Raw genomic sequence first — 21,927 nt, 5'->3', positions numbered from 1 at the left:
GTCTCTCCCCTAGGCCCTCAGGCCCTGGGCTCTGGTCCAGCCCTGTCCAGGGCCACAGGGCCCCACCTCTCCCAGCCCTCCCACTCTCACTGCCACGTTGTGGCCCCCGGCCCTGCTCACAGTGGGGGATCCAGTTACAGAGGCTGCTCATGCTGCTATTTACTGCTGCACCACTGCTCTCCCTCCTCCTGGGCAGCACCGCCCCACCTTGACCTGTTGGTGGCCCAGCCTGGACCCCAGTGCTGCTGCAGGGCTGGCTGCCTCCCCCAGCTAGGAAGGAGGGAGGGCCCTGTGCGCTTGGGGGGCTACTGAGGATTGGACTGAGGGACCTGTGAGGAGCCAGGTATTTTCACCCAACTCCTCTCTGTGAATGGCAGAGAGTCCCAAACCACTGACTGTCCCCTGTCCGTTTCTCACTAAGAAAATTATGGGCAGATTATGGGAGCTCCTGAGACAGGAGGGAGCTGCTGCCCTCAGTCCCCCTCAGAGTTTGCCTGGAATCTGGGCTCCTGGGGGCAGCTGGCAGGGCCGGGCCGGGGCACAAAGCCTGGATTAGTGCGGGGCCCTCTCACTGGATTCTCGCAGCCACTCCTGGCACCTCATCCCTTCCTCACCGTCAGCAGTTGCCCACTTCACGAGGACAGATATGAGGGTCTCTCTGACCCTTGGGACTAGCAGGCCCTGCGTGCTCAGTATTTCTTGATTGAATGAACACAACCATCCCCCATATCCAGACACCAAATCTTCCCACCACTCCAGAAGGATTTCTCAGGCCCCCTCGCAGCCAATGCTACCCCAGAGCATAACTTTGCTCTTGCCCCACCGGGGTAGTTTCTGCCTCTTTGGACCTGTTTGTACATGAGTCACCCAAGTGCAATGTAGGTGGTGTGACAATATATAATTATATTTTATAGTTATAGTTTTGGCCATAATAATAGGGTTTATTTTTATGTATGTATCATATGTACCTAAGGTTACTGTGTCACCTACTGGTGTACTACAGATAAGGATGGCCATATAGGTGTGGCAATGTGGTTAAGATGGTTTGCTGTTAAGATCTTCTCCATCTTGTGAACGCTGTGTCTGCTTTTTGTATGAAGTGCTGAGCGAGGGGTAGTGAAGACCTCCCACTCAGCCTGTGTAATTGATTCCTCTTGGTTCTGTCATTCTTTACATGTTTTTCAGCCACTGCCCAAGGGAAACCCTGGGAATTTGGAGAAGGAGGGAGCACCCAGAAGTAGGGGGCAGGGGACCAGGGTTGGGAAGGACAAGAAAGCATAAGGTCGGAATAGCTTGCATTGAGGACCCAGGGTTGGATGGCAGTTGGTGGTGGGGGATCAGGTAGGGGGGCGCATTCCAAAAGTGAGGGCACCCGGAATGTCCACTGTGAGGGGCCGGCGGTGAAGGCAGGTGATTGGTTGAAAGAGGGTATAAAGCATCATCCCCTCCAACTGCTCCTGAGAGTCCGTTTGACCTCTTATGGCTGGCCTGCTAACCTGACTGAACCCTCCTTCCTCCCCTCAAAAGCTTGATTGACCCTCATCCTTTCTGTGCCCCCCTTCTTCTCCTACTAAGTGCCCAACCCCTCTTCCTGTCACACTCCCTCCCCCTGCTCCCCTCCCCCCTCCTCCTTCCCCTCCCCTCCCACCCTTCCTCCTGCATGGGGACCTGAGGGCCCCTGAGAGGACCAGGACATGGAGGGGATGAGGTCCCACTTGCTGGGGTGTCCCACATCTGTGAGTAACCCGTACCCCATGAGCTGTGAGTAAACATGGGGCGTCAGGGGCTTCCTCCTTTTCCCTGGGCTCTTTCACACTGTGGTTAAGTAACTGCTTTCTCATGGGGTCCTTGATGGGAACTCATCATTGGTGAAGACTGAGGCCCTCAGGACAGGTTTCTTGACCAGCCTGAAGTGGCCCTGGCCACCGGCGTCCTCATCAAGATCTGGGTCCTGTCAGGACCTCTTGGGCCAAACACAGCACGGTTGACGGGATGAAACCTGAAATTGTTACTTTATTGCAGCAAAGAAGGAAGTGTGAATATACTAAAAGCCATTGAGTTGTATGTCTAAAATGGGGGGGATGTGTTAATTATATCTCAATAAAGCTGTTTTTTAAAAAGTGAGCAACTCTTACTTACTAGAAGTCATAGTTAGACTGGCTCCTGGAAAGCTTGTCAAGATCCTGCTTCAAGCTGTACACATTTGGGGTCCAGTCCCTGTGCAGTGTGTGTTCCTCGGAGCACACTCTTCCTAGTGGTGAAGCTCGGCAGCCCTGGGAGCAGTGGGATCTAAGCATTGGGTTTGTGCTAGTCTGTTAAACAGTGAAATGTCATTTGTGCTCTGTGCTTTCTGGTTTGTTAACTTCTAACAACTTTTTTTTTTCTCTTTGAAGTGTATTCTTTCCAGAAATTTTAATGTAATGAAAATATTCAATAGCTCTATAATTTAAAAAATATTTTTATTGAAGTATAGTTAGTTTACAATGTTGTGTCAATTTCTGGTGTACAACAGAATGCTTCAGTCATATAGGAGCATACATATATTCATTTTCATATTCCTTTTTACCATAAATTACTACAAGATATTGAATATAGTTCCCTGCGCTCTACAGTATAAGCTAGTTGTTCATCTACTTTATATAGATAAGTATCCATGAATCTCAAACTCCCAATTTTTCCCTACTCACCCCTTTCCACCCCTGGTAACCATAAGTTTGTTTTCTGTGTCTGTGAGTCAGTTTTTGTTTTGTAAATAAGTTCATTTGTCTTTTTTTTTTTTTTGATTCCACATGTAAGTGATATCATATGGTATATTTTTTCTTTTGCTTTCTGACTTACTTCACTTAGAATGACATTCTCCAGGTCCATCCATGTTGGTATAAATGGCATCATTTTATTATTTTTTATGGCCAAGTGGTATTCTATTGCATGAATATACCACAGCTTCTTTATCCTGTCATCTGTCAGTGGACACATAGATTGTTTCCATGTCTTGGCTATTGTAAATCATGCTGCTATGAACATTGGGTTGCAGGTATCTCTTTGAATTAAGGTTCCCTCTGCATATATGCCCAAGAGTGGGATTGCTTGATCATATGATAAGTCTATATTTAGTCTTTTGATGAATCTCCGTACTATTTTCCATAATGGCTGCACCAAACTACATTCCTACCAGCAGTGTAGGAGGGTTCCCTTTTCTCCACACCCTCTTCAGCATTTACTGTTTGTGGACTTTTGAATGATGGCCCTTCTGACTGGTGTAAGGTGATACCTCATTGTAGTTTTGATTTTCATTTCTCTGATAATTAGTGATATTGAGCATTTTTTCATGTGTCTATTGGCCATTTGTATGTCTTCCTTGGAGAATTGCTTGTTTAGGTCTTCTGACGATTTTTGGATTGGCTTGTTTGTTTTTTTTCTTATTCAGTTATGTGACCTATTTATATATTCTGGCAATTAAGCCCGTGTCAGTCTCATCTTTTGCAAATATTTTCTCCCATTCCATAGGTTGTCTTTTTATTTTGCTTATTATTTCCTTTGCTATGCAAAAGCTTCCAAGTTTAATTAAGTTCCATATGTTTATTTTTGCTTTTATTTCTATCAGACTTCTAGCAAATTCTGGGTCACCCCTTTCCTTCTCATCTTGGAGGCTGCCCCCAGGGACTCTGTGTCCAACTAGGTTGATGGGAGCCTTGAGAGTCCAGTCAATGTGAAAATCAGTGGCTACAACCTGCTGGGATATTTATAATGGGGAAATGCCTAGGAGGTGGACGAGTTGTCCTCCCTTTAGTGAAGTGTCCATGTGCAGAGAGTTGATTTCCCCAAAGCAGAGAGGGTCCTTCATGTCCTTAGAATTGTCCAAATATAAAGAAAATTCAGGTACATACTGTGAAATTTTCACTCTGTCAGGAAAAAGCACCTCCACACCCAAGGAAAAGAAAGACTGAGAACACCTCATGGATTAAAGTGGGTTTGTTCTGATGGGCAAGCACCAGATTCTTAGGGTTCTGGAAAAATCAAGTGTCAGGAACAACCTTTGCACTGAGGCAGAATCATGCCATATGAATGCTCCAACTCAAGAGGAATCTGTTCTGTTTCGTTTGAGCCTACTAAGGAGGACATTTCTAGGTAATCTTTGTTGGAATTTTTTTCCCTCAAAGGGAATGAGGCTGAGTTCTCATAGGTTAGTTAAGCCCTCTTTCCCTACCACATCTTTGAGCATTTGGATAAACTAACTTGTCCTCCTCCACCATTGCACATGGCCACTGACTGTCAGAACCTGGGTTCATTGGCCCTGGTGGATAGAGTCTAGGTAGGAGTCAGCTACTTATGTCAGCATTTAGACAGTGCCGTGTGTAACAAGCATACCCACGACAGATGGTGTTTTACCAGTTAGTGACCAGATGGTGTTTGTCTTTTTGTGCCTTTGATCTGCATGTCTGTCCTTTGTGCTGAGAGCCACTGCTCTCTCAGACAGCAGCTACACAAAGACCGTGCATGTTTCCCACCATCACACATTTTACTGACCTCAACTGTGAGAGCTGACAACGACAATGTTACCAATTTCAGACGCTGCTTTCTAGAGAGGTTTTATTTGCACAAAACTGAAGCTTGGTGTTGAATTAGTACAAATTGCATTGTGCATTTATTCCCTCCTACAATACTTAGAAATCTAGTTTTGACAAAACTATGTGTTTGCCTTTTGTTTTGGTGACCATACATTCCAGAAATACTAATTAACTTTCATGGTTGCTGTTAATTGACGTAGGTGCAACACTATGAAATATGCATATGAATTATTTGTACTGACTGTTTTGAATTCTATTTTTATGTAACTTCATTCTCATAGTTTTAATCATTATACAAGATTGCTGAATTATACAAATCCTTATATATTTCAGAAGTCTGACATTACATACTCTGGTTCAGAGTCAAAGTGAACATTGAAAGAAAACCTCCATGGTTTTTAGAAAGTTGGGCTAAAATAAATTATAATTAATTTTTGTTGGAATAGTAACTTTGGTATTATGATAACAGTAGCTGATCCACGTTCTCAGTCATGTCCAATCTATAAACACAAAGGTATATCTCTCTGTGTATTAATCTCAGTTTTACTTTAACACATTTTCATTGCTATTTTCCCATACATTTTGGGTATATTTTTGGAGATATTTCATAGGAGTTTATTCAGTTGCTTCATGAACATACAATAGAAGATGTAGGCTTCCCATCCCCTGTAGGCTTGTGCTTGCTTATTTTCAGTTTCAAGTTGGCTTCTACATTCATAAGTTAAGTTCTATTAACTATTTTTAAGATATTTGCAATGTGTCCGTCAGCAAAGTCAAATCTCTAACATTTTGTGGATCAGGCTTTTTTGTATAGGTTTAGTGTGGTGTATTTACAAGTAATATCAGCACCTTTCCAATGAGTACAATTTGTTGATATTTGACATATGTGTGCAGCAATGTGCAGCAAAGAAACTTATCTCCAAACAAAGGCAGTAAACATACCCACAGTCCTAAGAGCTTCCTCCTGCTCCGTTTGAACTCAAGTGTCCCTACTCTCCTCTCTGAGGAGATACTTGAGGGGTGTGGTTTAGGGTTTCTAGAGAGGATTCTTTGTGACGGATAAACTGTGAATGTCTCTGAGATTCCTCATTATCTCCAATATTATTTCAGGTCGTCCGCACTCTGGTTCTCCTTTCCCATCCTGGGCCTGATGTTCATGGAATTCTGCAGAGTGCTACTGTTCTTACTGCCTGCTGGAGAATTTTTGCTTTCCTGGTGTTCATCTGGAGGACCGTCCTTGCTGTGAGTATTACTGAAGTACCTTACGCTGTCCTTTTAATCACACCTGCCAGGAATTTTTGTAGTCACTGGACATTTTATTTGCACGCCTAGGCCAGAATCCAGAAGTCCAGACCTTTTCTTTGTTTCCTTTTACGTTACTAACTTGAACAGAAATTAGTTTTGAAATGAAAATTTTGCTTCTTAAAAATGGTAGCTGTCTTTCCTGCTGTTGCTTGTGCTTTTGTTACAGTCGTTGACCACTATCATTCTCATCTGATGTCTCATTTCATGTCCCCCCCTTTTTTTAGTGGTCTTGAAAAATCTGAGGAACTTACATGTTACAGTTGTTTATCAATTCAGTCAACTCTTTATAAGAGTTCCAAACAACTTTCATTGAATGATAGGGGTGTATCTTAGTATAAAGATTTTCCCTTTATTTTTCTTTTAGTTTCTCCTCTCTCTCTTTCTCTCTCTCTCTCTGACATTTATACAACAATCCAGGTTCTGGACTACAGTATGGATGTTTGGTTTGACAAAAACAAATTAGATAAATGATGCATTAGTGTATTTATAACAATATATTATGAAAATAAAATAGTTCACTGTAATCAAACATAAATATGCATTATGAAAATTAAATAGATTGGTGTTTATTTAATAGAATGTAAAGAGATCTTTGTTCTAAAATAAATTATTTACTTTTGTGCTCTCTATCAGAAATGGTGAGTGAAAGATCCTGCCTTAAGTAGGAAATACTGATTTTTCCTGATTTTTTAATTATATGAATCATTATGCTGAACCAAAATGATATTTGTAATTTCAATGGGTTACCATTCTGATATTTTATTAGAAACTATATATATACTAATTACATGTTTTGACATCAAATTTAATGTTTCTTCCTCTCCTAGGAAAAGCCTCAAAAGTATCAAGGTAAGATATTCAGATCTAGTTTTCTTTGTAATATTTTCTCAATACTGGGATTTGATGTGGGTTTTAATTCAACTAAGAGCAAACACAGTGACTTCTGATGTCTAACTGACTTCATAACTCTTGAAAGTTTTACTCCTGGGGATGATGTATAAATGACACCGTGGAGGAAGTTGGCATCTATTGAGATAAGAGACCAGGAGGGTCACAGGTGTAGGGAGACAAGGATGAGTTTAATTTTGTATAGAAACCTTCAGGGAGTAGGTGATGAGAAGAGTCTTAACATTTGGAGTGAGTACCTGGCATGACCTGGTTCTTGGTGAAAACTAAAGGTGCTAAAACACTACTTGAGCCTATCAGGACTCTCCAGGCTTAGGGAGGGATGCAGATGTAGCCAGCTGGTGTGTGTCACAGCCAAGGGGAATCCATGGACTCTGACTCAGAAGTGAAGGGAGCCATTCATGCCAGCGGGGACTTCATGAAAGTGATTCAGCCTGAGGACACCGCTTTCTTCACAGACCCTGCTGACTGAGTAGGGCTGTGTGTGGCAGGCACAGTGGCTGCCTGGCGCTCAGTAGGCCCTTGATTGCTGGTGTTGGTCACAACGGATGCAGAAGTGCTGGTGGTGAGAAGAGGGATCTGGGCATCAGAGCTTCCCCGCTGGGCAGAGAGAAGAGGCGTGTGTGCTGTGTGGTCAGATGAGAGAATTAAATGCCCGACAGAGGAGTCTGGAATTGAGGGCTGCGTTCTAGAGCTTCACGTGTGGGGTCCTCTGTGACTGGGTGCTTTTTGTGTGCTGTTTTCCTGAAGCAGTGATGGGAACATTCTCTTCCTGGCAATGGAAAACTTGTCATTTAGTTACTGTGCGTTATCCAGGTCCTCCAGTGACATCGTACCAAGTGTTTAATCCCAATGACCTTGTCCTTCAGGGCCCCCAGCATGTTTTTCATGAAAGATGATCCGCCAGGCAGCAGGAAGACACTGGAGGCCTGTGCAGGTCCAATCAGGAGACGTTTTGAACTTGCCTTCTGTGGTGCTGACAATAGGGCCTGGCTGTGGGATGAACCTGCCTGGAATAAGGGTTCTTTTTTGTTTTTTTGTTTTTTTTTTTAAACAGGGGCCCGTTTACTTACCTTAATAATTGGAGGAGAGAATGTTAAGGGGACAGGATGCTTGGTTTTTCTATTTCATCTCTGGTGATGTCAGAAGTATTTGAATGATTGAATTTTCTAAGAATGGTGCTTATAGCTGGGAGAGAACTTAGGAGAAGACTTTTTATAGTGTTTCTGCATCTTTGAAAATAATTGAACTAGGAGTCTCAGTGATCTCACATTTAAAATGCCACTGATAAAATTTGCTTTCTTTAGGCACAATAGTAAAGCTAAAAAGTTAATTACACTCATAGTGCCAGCCAGGTTTGTCTCTGCCACTAATCTATTGGGATAATTCAATTCTACTGGGTTTTCCTACCAATATAAGAAATTGCTTTATCTCCTTTTAGTTACTATAAAGCAGATAACTGAGAAGATCAATAATTTAAAGAATGAAAACAGAGAACTTGCAGAAAATATATCCACTTGGGAGCAGAAGGTATCATTGTCCATTTGATATTTTTTGTGACTTCACCTTCAATCCCTTCCCCCTCTGGTAGTTCAGTTATTTGGCTCTCTTTCTTTCATCCCACTGTCCTGTCCCATATTTTCTATAAGAGGTCTAGATTCAAAGCAAGTGTCCTAGATAAAAAACAAATTTCTTCTGTAGAGCATAGGGAACTCTACTTGATATCTTGTAGTAACCTATAATGAAAAATAATGTGAAGACAAATATAGGTACATATATGGCTGTGACTGAATTATTATACTGTATACCAGAAATTGACACACTGTAACTGATTATGTACTTCAATAAAAAAAATAAATAAACACAGCAAGTGTCATAGATGTAAAGCACTACTTTCTGTATTAGTGGAAGGGGTTACACACAAGATAGGTTAAGCTAGCAGTGTAATTAATAATTGTAATTCTGTTTCCTTTATTGCATATTTGCATAGACAAATGATTCAGAGAAATGCTTAGAGGAGACCATTAGGCAGAAGAAGATGCTCTCTGACGAAGCACTTAAGTTTAAGTTACAAACATCTTTTCCTAGATTACATTCTGAAAACAGAAATGAAAGTAATGAGTAATTGTTACTGATTCAGTATGTTTTTGTTGAAGGAGAACATCAAAACCATGGAGAGGGTTAATGAATATTTGAATTACTTCATTCAAATTGCTCGAGCGAAACTGCAGTCAGCAAGGGATCAGAATGCCAAGCGTCAGTGCTTGGTAAGAGTTTGGCTGCCACGTTGACCATAATTGGGCTTCTGAGGCTTTTTGTGCACTGGATAAGCTGAGAGCTCCAGCTCCTCTTGCTTTTGGGCACAGTAGACTGTGGGAGCTTGGGAGCTGAACCTCCCTATGAACAATGATCCAGAATTTCATGGACTAAGACCTCTGTGACTTTTTTCTATGGAAATATGTCTTATTTTCACAACCTAGGGGGTTTTCTCACCACTCACACTGCCCTCCAAGATACATAGAAAATGCCAGGAAATGCCTGAGAGGTTAAGGAAGTAATCTAGCTGAGTTGTGCAGCCCCTTGCTCTGTTGAAGTTAAACAGAATTTTCCATGTGAATTTGGGGAAACTTTCTTTATATTCCACTAGGAACACTCACTTATGAGCTCTTTGACATGAGCAGTTTCCCACCCTTGCTTTCCCCTTGTCACCCAGGCATGTCTTCCATTGTCCAGTGAGGAGGAAGTTTGTGGAAGCCAGGCAATATTTGTGCCTGAAGGCCTGTCTTTGTTCTGCATTTTTTCTGGGCTTGACATTTATCCTGGGCCCAACCTGGATCAGCTGCCATCACAGGAAACTTAGGAGTGGCTGTGGATACAGGCTGAGAAGGGACAGGATTCCAAATGGGTTGAAGAGAAGCAACTGCCCATCAGAACAAACCAAGACTTGCTGGAAGAGATTGACAGGCTGGCAATGAAAGAAGACCAGCTGAAGAAGGAAATGCAAGACACAAAGGGTCAGAATGAACTGTTAGGATTCCTAGTGCTAGAACCTGAAGTAAGAGACCCTGTCTGTTGTAAACTCTCAAATGGAGCAGACACTGTCTTTGACCCCAAACCAAAATTCATGCAAAGTCCCAGATGCTTTCAAGCATGTGTAAGGGGATGTATGACACTTGTTTTCTTTTATTTTTAAAATTTGTATGTTCAGAATCATTTCACTGCCTTAATATCTTGTAGAGAGAATGCTCACCAAAGTCTTTGGATGTGTACCAGAGCTAATATGTTTATTTTCTATGGTTTGTTTTGCACTTAACAAAATAATTTGTTTTTGAAAAAAAAAAGTTACGCTTTTTAAGCATATCACCCTGAGTTTTCATTGAAATCTTAATACATGCTTTGTTTCTATCCTGTGTGAAGATATCAGAAAAAGGAACATCTCCTCAGAACTTGAAAGATGCTGTTTCAATGAACACTTCAGGAATCTCAGAGATAAGTGCCTGCAGTTGCAGCAGGATTCCCACTGTACACATTAGCTTTCACAAGGAACAACAATTTCATGTCTTAGAAGACTAAATGTTGATAACTATTCAAATTATTTTTCTTGGGAATTTAGTCATCAATCAGAATGTTTTAGGTTGAAATTGCTCTTAATAAAGCTCATGTCCATGAAGCCAAAGTGAAATCTGAAGAAATGCATGTACAGGAGGATGTTCAGCTCAGCAGCAAGAAGAAGAGAGTAAGAAATGTTACTCACCCCCAGAGATACTTACATCAGAGAACTGAACATCACTTTGTCAATGTTTAATTGTGTTGTAATGCACATAAATCAGATGACCTCTCTTAGCTGTTTCCAAGTGTACGATCCTTTTGTGTTAAGTACATTCACATTGCTGTGGATCATTACTTCTAGAATATGTTTTCTCACATCTGTCTTACAGCCAGGCATTTTGAACACAAGACCTGAGGATTTGATGCAGAGAGCTGTGACAACTGAGGAATGTAACCTGGAAGGTATGTTGCTTGTTTGGAAGAAAACCTCACATGTCAGCTTCCTGGGAGATGTTGTGGCCTCTGTTCTAGACCCTTGAATGAAATAAATATCATAATAAAGAGAGTCAAGTTTTTTTGTTTGTTTTCCAGTGCATATAACAGTTATCTTTACACTATACTGTAGTCTGTTAAAGTGAGCAATACCGCTATGTCTAAAAACCCCAATGTTGATAACTTAATTTAAATATACTTTATTATTAAAAACTACTAGCCATCATCTGAGCCTTCAGTGAGGTGTTATCTTTTTGTTGGTGGATGGCCTTGAATTGATGTTGGTGGCTGCTGATCAATCATTGCGGCAGTTGCTGAAGATTGGTGTGGCTTTTGCAATTTCTTAACATAAGACCACAGTGAATTTTGTCACAGGATTAACTCTTCCTTTCAGGGACAACTCCTCTGTAGCAGGCAATGCTATCTGATACATTTTACACACAGTAGAACTTCTTTCAAACTAGAGTCAATCCTCTCAAACCCTGCAGTAGTTTATCAGCCAAGTTCATACCTTTGTTATTTCAACATTCTTTACAGCATCTTCACCAGTAGATTCCATCTCGAGAAAACAATCTCTTTGCTCATCCATAAGAAGCAGCTCCTCATTTGTGCACAATTTATCATGAGATTGCAGCCATTCTGTCACGTCTTCAGGCTCCAATTCCAACTCTAGTTCTCTTGCTATTTTCTGCACATCTGCATTTCCCTTCTGCACTGAAGTCTTGAGCCTCTCAAAGTCACACATCGAGCTTGGAATGAGTTCATTCCAGACCCTGGTTCATGTTGATATTTTGACTTCTTCCCATGAATCACAAATGTTCTTAATGGCACTTAAAGTGGTGAATCCTTTTCAGAAAGTTTTCCATTTATTTGCCCAGACCCATCAGTGGTGTCACTATCTGTGGCAGCTAAAGCCTTCCAAAATGTATTTCTTAAATAATAAGACTTGAAAGTCATAATTACTCCTGATCCATGGGCTGCAGAATGGATGTCATGTTAAGCATGGAAACGGCACTCATCTCATACGTCTCCATCAGAGCTCCTGGGTGGCTGGGTGCATTAACCAAGAGCAATAATATTTTGAAAGAAGTGTTTTGGGTTTTTGTTTGTTTGTTTGTTTGTCTTTCTGAGCAGTAGGTCTCAACAGTGGGCTAAAATATTCATGTTGTAAACAGATGTGCTGTCATCCAGGCTTTGTTCCATATAGAGAGCACAGAGTAGTTTTCCCATGATTCTCATGGGACATAGGATTTTCAGACTGTTAAATGAGCATTGGCTTCAACTTACAGTCACCAGCTGCATTAGCCCCTAACAAGAAAATCAGCCTGTCCATTGAAGCTTTGATGCCAGGTGCTGAATTCTCTCCAGCTATAAAGGTGCTGGATGGCCTCCCCATCCAATTTTCTGCATTGAAAGTCTGTTGTTTAGTCTAGCCACCTTCATTAATTGTCTTAGCTTGATCTCCTGGATAACTTGCAGCAGCTTCTGGATTAGCTTTTCCTGCCTTACCTCGCACATGTATGCAATGGAGATGGAATCATGCCTTAAACTTCATGGGCCAACCCCTACTGGCTTCAGACTTTTCTTTTGTAGCCTCTTCATCTCTCTCAGGGTTTGCAGAATTGCTGAGAATTAGGGACTTCCACTGGATTAGGCTTTGCCTTAAAGGAATGTCATGCCTGTTTTAATTAAAATGATAAAGAATGAAATATTTCAAGAATTACCAAAATGTGACACAGAGATAAGAAATGAGCGAATGCTGTCAGAAAAAAAGTGTTACCGATAAAATTTCTGGACTCAGGGTTGCTACAAATCTTTAATTTGTTTTTTAAAAAATGCATCACCATGAAGGGCAATAAAATGAGACATGCCTGTAGTAAAAATGAGTTTGCACTGGGAAGGTAAAAAGTGGATTCCTGCCTTCAGGATTCTCTCCTTTCTCCACTCCCCACCATAGCCAACCTCTTGAGTGCACATGTACACACACAAAGACAATTGTTTTATATTTACAGAACGTGAAGGTGAAGTGCAAGACCACTGTGCTGCATCGGGATCTGTGAAACTGGGAGAGGAAGCGAAATTCCAAAGGCTGGAGCCAAGAATACACTTCCTTAAAGAAATTGCTGGACAGTTAAATAGGTACATTGAAGAGTAAGACGTTCCCGTGTTAATTATGACAGATAATGTCATGTAAATGAATGTGTGGAATTATGTAGATATAATGTTTCAGGATACTTACCACCTTATTTTCTTTACCATATTCAATCAGTTCAGATTTGTGTTTACTTTTCTGCCTTGATTTCTGTAATCTGCTTCTGTTCATTCTAACTGGTTACCAGAGTTCTTTTTTTTTTTTTTTAACATTTTTTATTGATTTATAATCATTTTACAGTGTTGTGTCAAATTCCAGTGTTCAGCACAATTTTTCAGTCATTCATGGACATATACACACTCATTGTCACATTTTTTTCTCTGTGATTTATCATAACATTTTGTGTATATTTCCCTGTGCTATACAGTGTAATCTTGTTTATCTATTCTACAATTTTGAAATCCCAGTCTATCCCTTCCCACCCTCTACCCCCCCCCCCCGGTAACCACAAGTCTGTATTCTCTGTCCATGAGTCTATTTCTGTCCTGTATTTATGCTTTGTTTTTGTTTGTTTGTTTGTTTTTGTTTTTTAGATTCCACATATGAGCGATCTCATATGCTATTTTTCTTTCTCTTTCTGGCTTACTTCACTTAGAATGACATTCTCTAGGATCATCCATGTTGCTGCAAATGGCATTATGTTGTCGGTTTTTATGGCTGAGTAGTATTCCATTGTATAAATATACCACCTCTTCTTTATCCAGTCACCTGTTGATGGACATTTAGGCTGTTTCCATGTTTTGGCTATTGTAAATAGTGCTGCTATGAACATTGGGGTGCAGGTGTCATCCTGAAGTAGGGTTCCTTCCGGATACAAGCCCAGGAGTGGGATTCCTGGGTCATATGGTAAGTCTATTCCTAGTCTTTTGAGGAATCTCCACACTGTTTTCCATAGTGGCTGCACCAAACTGCATTCCCACCAGCAGTGTAGGAGGGTTTCCCTTTCTCCACAGCCTCTCCAGCATTTGTCACTTGTGGATTTTTGAATGACGGCCATTCTGACTGGTGTGAGGTGATACCTCATTGTAGTTTTGATTTGCATTTCTCTGATAATTAGTGATATTGAGCATTTTTTCATGTGCTTTTTGATCATTTGTATGTCTTCCTTGGAGAATTGTTTGTTTAGGTCTTCTGCTCATTTTTGGATTGGGTTGTTTATTTTTTTCTTATTGAGTCGTATGAGCTGCTTATATATTTTGGAGATCAAGCCTTTGTCGGTTTCACTTGCAAAAATTTTCTCCCATTCTGTAGGTTTTCTTCTTGTTTTATTTCTGGTTTCCTTTGCTCTGCAGAAGCTTGTAAGTTTCATTAGGTCCCATTTGTTTATTCTTGCTTTTATTTCTTCTAGGAGAAAATTTTTGAAATGTATGTCAGATAATGTTTTGCCTATGTTTTCCTTTAGGAGGTTTATTGTATCTTGTCTTATGTTTAAGTCTTTAATCCATTTTGAGTTGATTTTTGTATATGGTGTAAGGGTGTGTTCTAGCTTCATTGTTTTACATGCTGCTGTCTACCAGAGTTCTTATTTGTATTTAGTTTGAGATCTTAGTGGGTTCTTGGACCAGATTTAATCACTTCATTATCTGGATCCCCCAGATCCATTTTTATTGTCCTTAGGTTTCAACCGCATCATATTGTCAATGACCTGCCATGTGTCTATCATTTTTATTAAATTCTAGACATTGGGTAGAAAACAGAGAAAATTTGAGGCCTAGAGTGAGGTTAACTTGCTGCAGAGAAGATGGGCATTACAGCTGGCAGGTGATCAGGGAGCCAGCAGTGCTGCATCCTGTCAACCCAGTTAGTTACCAGTTACCAACTGAGATCAGTCAGTGTAGTCAGCCCTCTTGAGGCCAGTGTGTCTCCTGTCCACCTTTATTCCTGGCATGTAACTCTCATGGATCCCAGCTAAGGCCTGTGGGTCTCTCTAGGGATCACCTGCACTGATGGATCGTGAGCTCCAGCTGTCTGACTGCGGTGCCCGTTGTGGGGGGGTAGGGAGTGGGTGGGGCACAAGCTGCTGGGCTGCTCGGCATCTCAGTAGTTTCCTCTGCAGTTAACGGATGACCCTTGGGGAAGGTGGACCCAGTCCTGGGCTTCCTTCTTCTCCATCTTGGCCTCATTTTCCTTCCTGGCTTGTTAGAAATTTGGTAATTGTGGAGGTCATAATTTGTCCAGAGCTTTCTGTCATTCTCAGGGGGAGGTCATGGACTTCACACCCATTAACCCACATTCAAAAACAAACATTTTCTTATATTTCCTAAAGAATCAGGTTTTCCCCCAAGCTTCAACTGAAATCAGGGCTCTCCGTGGGAGAAATCAAATAAGTCATGAATGCTTGCTTCATCCTAATGTGTTTGGGTGTGATGACTTGGTCAGGCCCTGTTTCCCACATTGGAACACAGTGAGCTCACGCTGTCCCAGTCACAGAAGGCTGGGCCTGGGAGGGCACACAGTGCATCTCACATGGGCTTTTCATGTGTGTTTACTGTATGTCCAAATGAACAGGGATGGAGACGCTGAAGAGAAGCCCAAATACCAAACACTTGCCAGAAGCCTGAGTTTAATTTTTGATCTCTGTTAGTGGGGGCCTTTAATTCCTTCCTCTGTATTTGTCAGTCTGTGCATTTATGGGGAAGGGTGAAAGGAACATTGAATTCTTCCCTTCCAATTTCTGGGATGGAAAACTGGCAGAATTTCAGAGTGTCTTTCCCCTCTCAGGAAGCTGGACATGAAAAGATGTGAGCTGGTGGAAAAAAAGCAGCTATTAGCAGTAGAAGAGAAGTTGAAATTGGCTGAGGAAGAGACACAAAAGTACAAGTGAGTTCAGCTCCTGAACACCTGTGGCTCAGAAAACCCCTGATGGATTTTTAAAAAACTTTTCTCAAACGTTTAGACACAATATCATACACAGACCAAAACAAATGTTCAGAAGTCATTTGTATAGATACTTCACACAGGAAAAAAATGTTAAATTTTACATGTTAAGTTAAAGTTTTAACTTGAAAAAGTATTAAGTTACTAAGAATTCCCTCATCCCCAGTGCTGGCCAGACTGTGTGGAAAGAAGGTTCACGGGGATGTTTCTGAAGGTGCCATAAATTATTATCAACCTTAGGAAAGCAATTTGGTGTAACATCAGTCACATCAATACGTATGACCGTGCCCCTGGAGAGACCCACTTGTTGTGAGCCTGAGAAATAGGATAAGGATGTAAGGAAAAGACGAATCAAACTTGATGGTGAAAGAGACTCAATACAGGATAAATTAGGGAAACGCTGAGGATGGGAAAGGAAATTATGTCAGGCAGAACCTGGCAGGCATTAAATAATAATGAAGGAAGGAATTAATGCAGCAATAGCTTTGAACCTACTGTACATTTATGGTCATATGGAATGTGTCTTGTACGATTAGACAATGTGTATAAGTGTGTAGTTTGGATAATGTGGACTTGGCCAGGTTATTTAAAATCATACCCAGCATTGTGTTTTATCTGATGAAATAATCTGTAACTCAGGAGAAGACTTGAAGAATGCCAAAGGCAAATGCAGGAAGCAGAGATCACCTGGAGACACCAGGTAACCTGCCTTCCTCCTGACACACTGAGTCCTTCGCACATGATGCAGACAGTTATTGTTGTCCTCAGAATCCCTAGCCATGGGGTGTTTCTTGATGTGTTGAATTTTTCAGATCGCTCTTGCTGAGAAGAAGGCCCAAGACAACTGGGTAAGAATTTGTTTCCTTCCTTCCCTTTGTGCACAGTTGGCCACAACTGAGCATCGATGTGTTTTTCTCCCACAGCTCAGGGCTCAGGAGTTGGAGAGGGAAAATGCTGAGATGAGAAGGGAAGTTGCCTACCTGAAACAAAGGTACAGAATTTTGACACATTTTTAAGGATGTTTTGAGATTTTTAAGGATTGGTTGTTTCGTGTCTAGTAGAGGAGTTGGTGATGTAATTCTTACTGAAGCCATTCTTTCTCTATCTTTAAGACTGGAAGCAATCTCCAGACAGAGGCAGGCAGAGAAATACATGAAGCAGGAGGCCATCCTAGGAGGACCATACGGGCTGCACCCTCCATTGACATGTAAGGAGCACACTGTGAAGTGCAGCAGCTTCATTTCTGCTGCAAAAGCTGCCCAATGGGCTTCTTGTCCCCGTGGGTAATTGTTAGGTTTCCTGGACACCGTACCATACACTCACTGCAGAGAACAGGTTCTCAGTTGGTTGACAAGATGCTCTTTTCTTCACATGCCGCCAGCCAGCAGGGCTCTGTCTCCTGTGAACGGTGGAGCTCATGCCCCTCCAGGGACTGTGGGCTGCCCTGCAGCCTCTTGGTTGGTTGATTTGGTTGGTTGCTGTGTACTAGAAGACATGAGCGTCAGAACCCTCTTCCCATCTGGAGACAATGTTGAAGGCTGAATTATCCTTTTATTTCAGAAAAATAACACGCACAACATTTTAGAATGAAGGCAGTATGTCCTGATGAGAAAAAAAGTTTCTTCATTTGCCTTGAATATTCTATTCAAGATCTGCTTTAAGACAGCAGGCATCTCTTCACTAATTTTGCAGGTCCTTTCATTCTCATAAAAAATGTTGCACAGTGATCTAGAGTAGCCAGTTAGTAAGTAATATTACTACGTAATCTCACTCTTCTAGGGTTGTACATGTAACCCTAAAATCTTCCAACAGAGTCTCCATAGAATTCACCAGTCTTTTGCCGATTATTACAGTATTAGTCTTTCTAAGGCTGCTTCTTTCATAAATATTTATGTGACACCTGGTCACTTATACAAGACATGTTCTGTCAGACAGAAGGATTTCAACAGTTTACCAACAGGCTGAGGAGAAATAGGTGGAGCTCATGGTCAGGGCTTGTTGATATTCTTCCTATGAAAGACTCTCCTTATTTTAATTTTTAACCTATGTAGAAACTATGGTTTCACCTGAAGTGTATTGTGAGTCCCCTGTGTTAGTGTTGATTTCCAGGGATTTGAGCCCTGAGCTTCCATCCAGGTTAATTAGTTATGAAAACACCTGAACCAGGGCTCTGTGGTGTCCTCCTCAAGGGTCAGGGGTCCAGTCCCCCTTTGCCCTCGGGGTCACCTGAGACATGAGGGAGACCTGCGGCCTCTGTGAAGAGACCGGGGAGTGGGCAGGAGTGTGAGCTCCTGGAGGAAGGCATGAGGGTTTCTGCTTCCTCCACACAGTCTGTCAGAGAGAACAAAACTTCAACACTGCTCGGCTGTGATCAGACTCAGGACCTGGTGCCGCCCCTGTGAGGAACGGCAGCTCCTTCCCTACTGAGGAGGCCGAGGAGCCCCGGCTAAATGATCTTTTTCCAGCTGTGTTCCAGGGGTCATTTTGTGCTGGAGCTACCTCTGGAAATACCTGGTTTCTTTTCAACAACCCTCTCCTGGCCTTGCCTCCCGATTGTTCTGTGATGTGTCCACCGCATCGTGACTTTTCAATTCAAACTCTTCCCCAGGAGCCGGGGGCCCCCCCGCTTCAGGCCGTTGCCTCTGGTGGTGCCTACAAAAGCCATGAGGGAGGGCTTAGAGGCTGAGGACCGCAGACTCTGATAGTGTGTTTCTCAAAATAGCGTGAGGAGGGTGAGCCCTCGCCCCACACTGACTCCTCCTGGCGCAGCTGACTCCTTCCTGGCCCCCTTCACGTGGGCTTGCTCCTGGGTCACAGGCTATTATCATCATCATTATTTTACTCCTTTCCTGGTTCAGGTCAGGTGATTCTTCTGGTTTAGAATGTCCATTCTAATTTCCGTAACTGAAAAATGAGAAAAGCCCTCCCTCCAACTTTATGCCGTGTGCTTTGTGCAACTTCGAATCTTCCTGGATGTAGTAAATGTCACAGCCCACCACTGTCTTTTCTCTGTAGGTAAATGTGTCTTCCATGCTCCCTCCAGTTGTACTCTTGGTAGAAAAGCCTGAATCTCAGAGATGTTGTATTTGTGGTAGGGAATATATGCTGGAAGTGAAACAGCCCTCAGTGAAAATGCCTAACTCCCTGCAGGGCGGATTCCCACCACAGTCCTCACGTTGTGTTCCCGTAAGCAGGGTCGGTGCTGCCCTGGAAGCCGTCAGAGATGCTCCTTTATCTCATCACACATCGTGGGATTTTACACATGAGCTAAAATCACTTTTGTATTAGTGGTGGAATTTAGACTTCCCACTTTGCTTTTCTGTAGGACAAATTTAGTCTGTGTTTCCTAGTGAACTTAAAATTCAGACTTACCTGTGAATAAAGATGAATGTAGCGGAGCCTGACTACCTTCTGAGGACAGCATCGTCCCCTCAGAAGCACTTTGCCAGCTCCCCCGCAGGACTCCAGGGTGCCCAGCTCCCCAGAGCTCTTTGCACCCAGGGGCAGCCCCTCCAGGGAGGAGAAGAGCCCTTTGTCAGGAGGGAAGCAGAGGAGGGCCGATCAGGGTCCTGCAGGCAGAGCGAGCACCCAGGTGCGGCTCTGATTCCGCGTGTAGAGCACGGGGCTCTTCACGTCCTTTCCTTCTCTGTGTTCTTAGTCCACGAAGAGCAAGCTTCCATGGAGCTGGGGAAGGTGGCGGGGAGGGGGTCCTGCACAGAGAGGCCACCTGTCGGGAAGGTGCTACTGTGTTAGTTTGCTGGAACCTCTGTTCATCCTCCTCTAGGGCAGGACCCTTGCCTTCCTCCACTTACAGACACAGGCGGTGATGTGTGGTGACAGTGTTTTATCCCCGGGGCCTCCTGTGCAGCCCAGGCTGCAGGCAGGCCCCAGAGGGGTGGGCGGAGTGTGTGGGATGGTGCTGCTCCCTGGGAACCTGGTGGAGGGGACAGTACCAGGTGCTGACAACTGCTGCGTGGGGTTTCAGCTTTGGTTGATGTTGGTGCTTTGTCTGTCATCCGACACACCTCTCCCTTCTGTTCTGCGGATCAATATGTATGCAACTGGGGCCTCAGCAACAGCCACAGCCACCAGTTTCTCTACTTGGTAACATGAAAGCACATTCCTCTGTTCCCTTGTTGAGTTGTTGCAGAAGAAGGGGAGGTGTCACTCCAGGGCTTTGCAATGCCGGGGAAAACCTGACTGAGGACATTGTAACATTCCTCTAGTTTCTTAGCACACACATTTGATGGACTGTGTCATTTCCCCATCCTAATCTGGAAAGCAGGTGTCTCATGTAGGGAAAAAAAAATGGTCTTCTGACAGAAGGCAGAAATGTCAGTTCTGTACATGTGCCTTCAATATAGACCGCGTTCTGGGCTCTGGGAGGGATGAAGCACACCCCGAACTTCAAGGGCTTAAGATGTTCCTTCAAGGGATGGGGGTGAGAGAAAGGGAGACAGAGACACTCATAACAGACAGCTTGTCATCACCATAACAGACATGCCAGTACAGGGCCCCGGAGCACAAAAGTGGGACACGTGAGCCACCCAGGAGTATACAGGAGGGTGTGGAGGGGAAGGAAGAAATTGAGGGGGTGCCCAGTGGGGGGTTGTTGGATTCACTTAGATGGAGCGGGAAGGCCATTCCCGGCAGGACGGGCAGTTGGGGTGGGACGTGTGAAGGCAGCATGAGGGCCTCGCAGAGCCATGTGTGTGCTCAGGGGACTCAGTGTTTCCGTGCAGGGATCCCCATCAGAACCCACCGCTGCCAGAAATCCCTTGGTTCACAGTGTCATATAAAGATGATTGTTTCTCTTAGATTTCTGAAAGTTCTGGATCTGGGTGAAAGAAAGCTCTGGATATCAGAGAAACTGAAACTTAACTTGGTTTACTCAGGATATTTTGTGTGGCTGAAGGTTATTTTTGCCCCAGGGATTTGAAAAGTGCAGGCAGGATTTAGGTCAGCTGAGCAGCTGCCTCGGTCTTCAGCATGAGGCAGGTTCTTTGGGGGAAGTCAGGGGTGATCAGGGGACCCCCCTGCAGGACCCGTCTCCCCGCACCCCTGCTCCCTCTAGTCACCACCCCGACTGTCAGCTTGGCGTCTGCCACATTTATGTCACAATATCTGATTTCTGATTCTTTGCTTGAATTCCTACAGTTCAGCCCCTAACACCAAGACTCAGTGGGGCTTCCACAGAGTCTCGGCTTTGTTGTCCGTGAACCAAGGGTAATATTGGTTTCTGATGTCATTGTGAGGAAGATCGGGTCAAGCACACATATTATTTTGCAGAATGACTGGGACATATTTCTCACTCAGCATTCTCATAGTTTAAAAGAAAACGTCTGCACACAGAATCATCAAACGATATCCCGGGAAGTACATCAATTTAAAATAAAGATAAAAAAGCTCAGGCCCAGAGTTTACCGTTCTCTGCTTTAAAGATAAGGCCAAGAGTCCCTTTCTTCTATTAAAACTCACGCCCTACTAGTTAAAGAAGGAAATATAAGAATGAGAATGTGCACATTCTGAGATCTGTGTCTGAGATGTGAAAACAATTATTTTCATTATATATAGACACGGAGATGCACACATGAACTACAGTGTCCTTCGGAGGCCATACGTACATTTGAGAAGACAAAATTGGAAAAAAAGAAGATCCCATTAAAATAAATAAAACTCTCTTTGTCTTACAGCACAGTCAGTATGAAATTTGAAGAGGACCCTGAGCTGCGGCAGTGATATATTTAGAGAAGATGTCCGAGGTTCATTATGGCCCGAATGTCTCCTTGCTCCATCCTGCCCCCTCTGCCGTTGTCTCTCCTATTGTCACCCCTAATGAACCTGTCACAGGTCTCTCTCTGTGTCAGTGTCTGCATCCTGGAGTACCAGTGGTCACACCCTCTCGAGGGCTCACAGTATGATTCATGGGCACACAATTCACAAACCAGCCGAAGCTAGGGTGATGGGGCAGATAGATGCAAGGTTACCCCTTTGGGGCAGCAGTGACTGCAGGGGGGCCCAGGAGATCCTTCTGAGGCGGTGGACACAGCCTATGTCTAGATCCAGTGATGGTTGTTT

At 43.1% G+C, this 21,927-nt stretch overlaps 1 protein-coding gene across 2 annotated transcripts; it reads left to right on the top strand.

Annotated features, from left to right (window-relative positions):
• Nucleotides 1-1,615: 1,615 nt before the first annotated feature.
• LOC107033419 (transport and Golgi organization protein 1 homolog) lies at nt 1,616-21,702 on the top strand. 2 transcript variants are annotated; one of them, XM_072973001.1, is made up of 13 exons: nt 1,616-1,736; nt 5,679-5,810; nt 6,701-6,722; nt 8,221-8,309; nt 8,936-9,046; nt 10,718-10,790; nt 12,833-12,959; nt 15,694-15,792; nt 16,489-16,549; nt 16,662-16,697; nt 16,773-16,840; nt 16,962-17,056; nt 21,543-21,702. In XM_072973001.1, exons 1-13 carry the CDS (start codon nt 1,695-1,697, stop codon nt 21,554-21,556), a joined length of 969 nt encoding a protein of 322 aa, XP_072829102.1. In that variant the 5' UTR covers nt 1,616-1,694; the 3' UTR covers nt 21,557-21,702. The 2 variants fall into 2 exon arrangements, with proteins under 2 accessions (XP_072829102.1, XP_072829103.1); XM_072973002.1 differs by lacking the exon at nt 8,936-9,046.
• Nucleotides 21,703-21,927: the final 225 nt, after the last annotated feature.

This window comes from Vicugna pacos, chromosome 12 (genome assembly GCF_048564905.1).
Source record: "Vicugna pacos chromosome 12, VicPac4, whole genome shotgun sequence".
NCBI classification, from domain to species: domain Eukaryota; kingdom Metazoa; phylum Chordata; class Mammalia; order Artiodactyla; family Camelidae; genus Vicugna; species Vicugna pacos.
Note: the sequence above shows the minus strand (reverse complement) of the source record. Positions and strands in the feature narration are given on the sequence as shown.

Bases quoted from the DNA above. Each gene is read 5' to 3' on its own strand.
- LOC107033419 (XM_072973001.1), top strand. From the start codon at position 1,695: ATGGAGGGGATGAGGTCCCACTTGCTGGGGTGTCCCACATCT. The intron at 1,737-5,678 runs GTGAGTAACCCG...ATATTATTTCAG, and splicing joins TGCTGGGGTGTCCCACATCT to GTCGTCCGCACTCTGGTTCT. The intron at 8,310-8,935 runs GTATCATTGTCC...TTTTTGTTGAAG, and splicing joins TATCCACTTGGGAGCAGAAG to GAGAACATCAAAACCATGGA.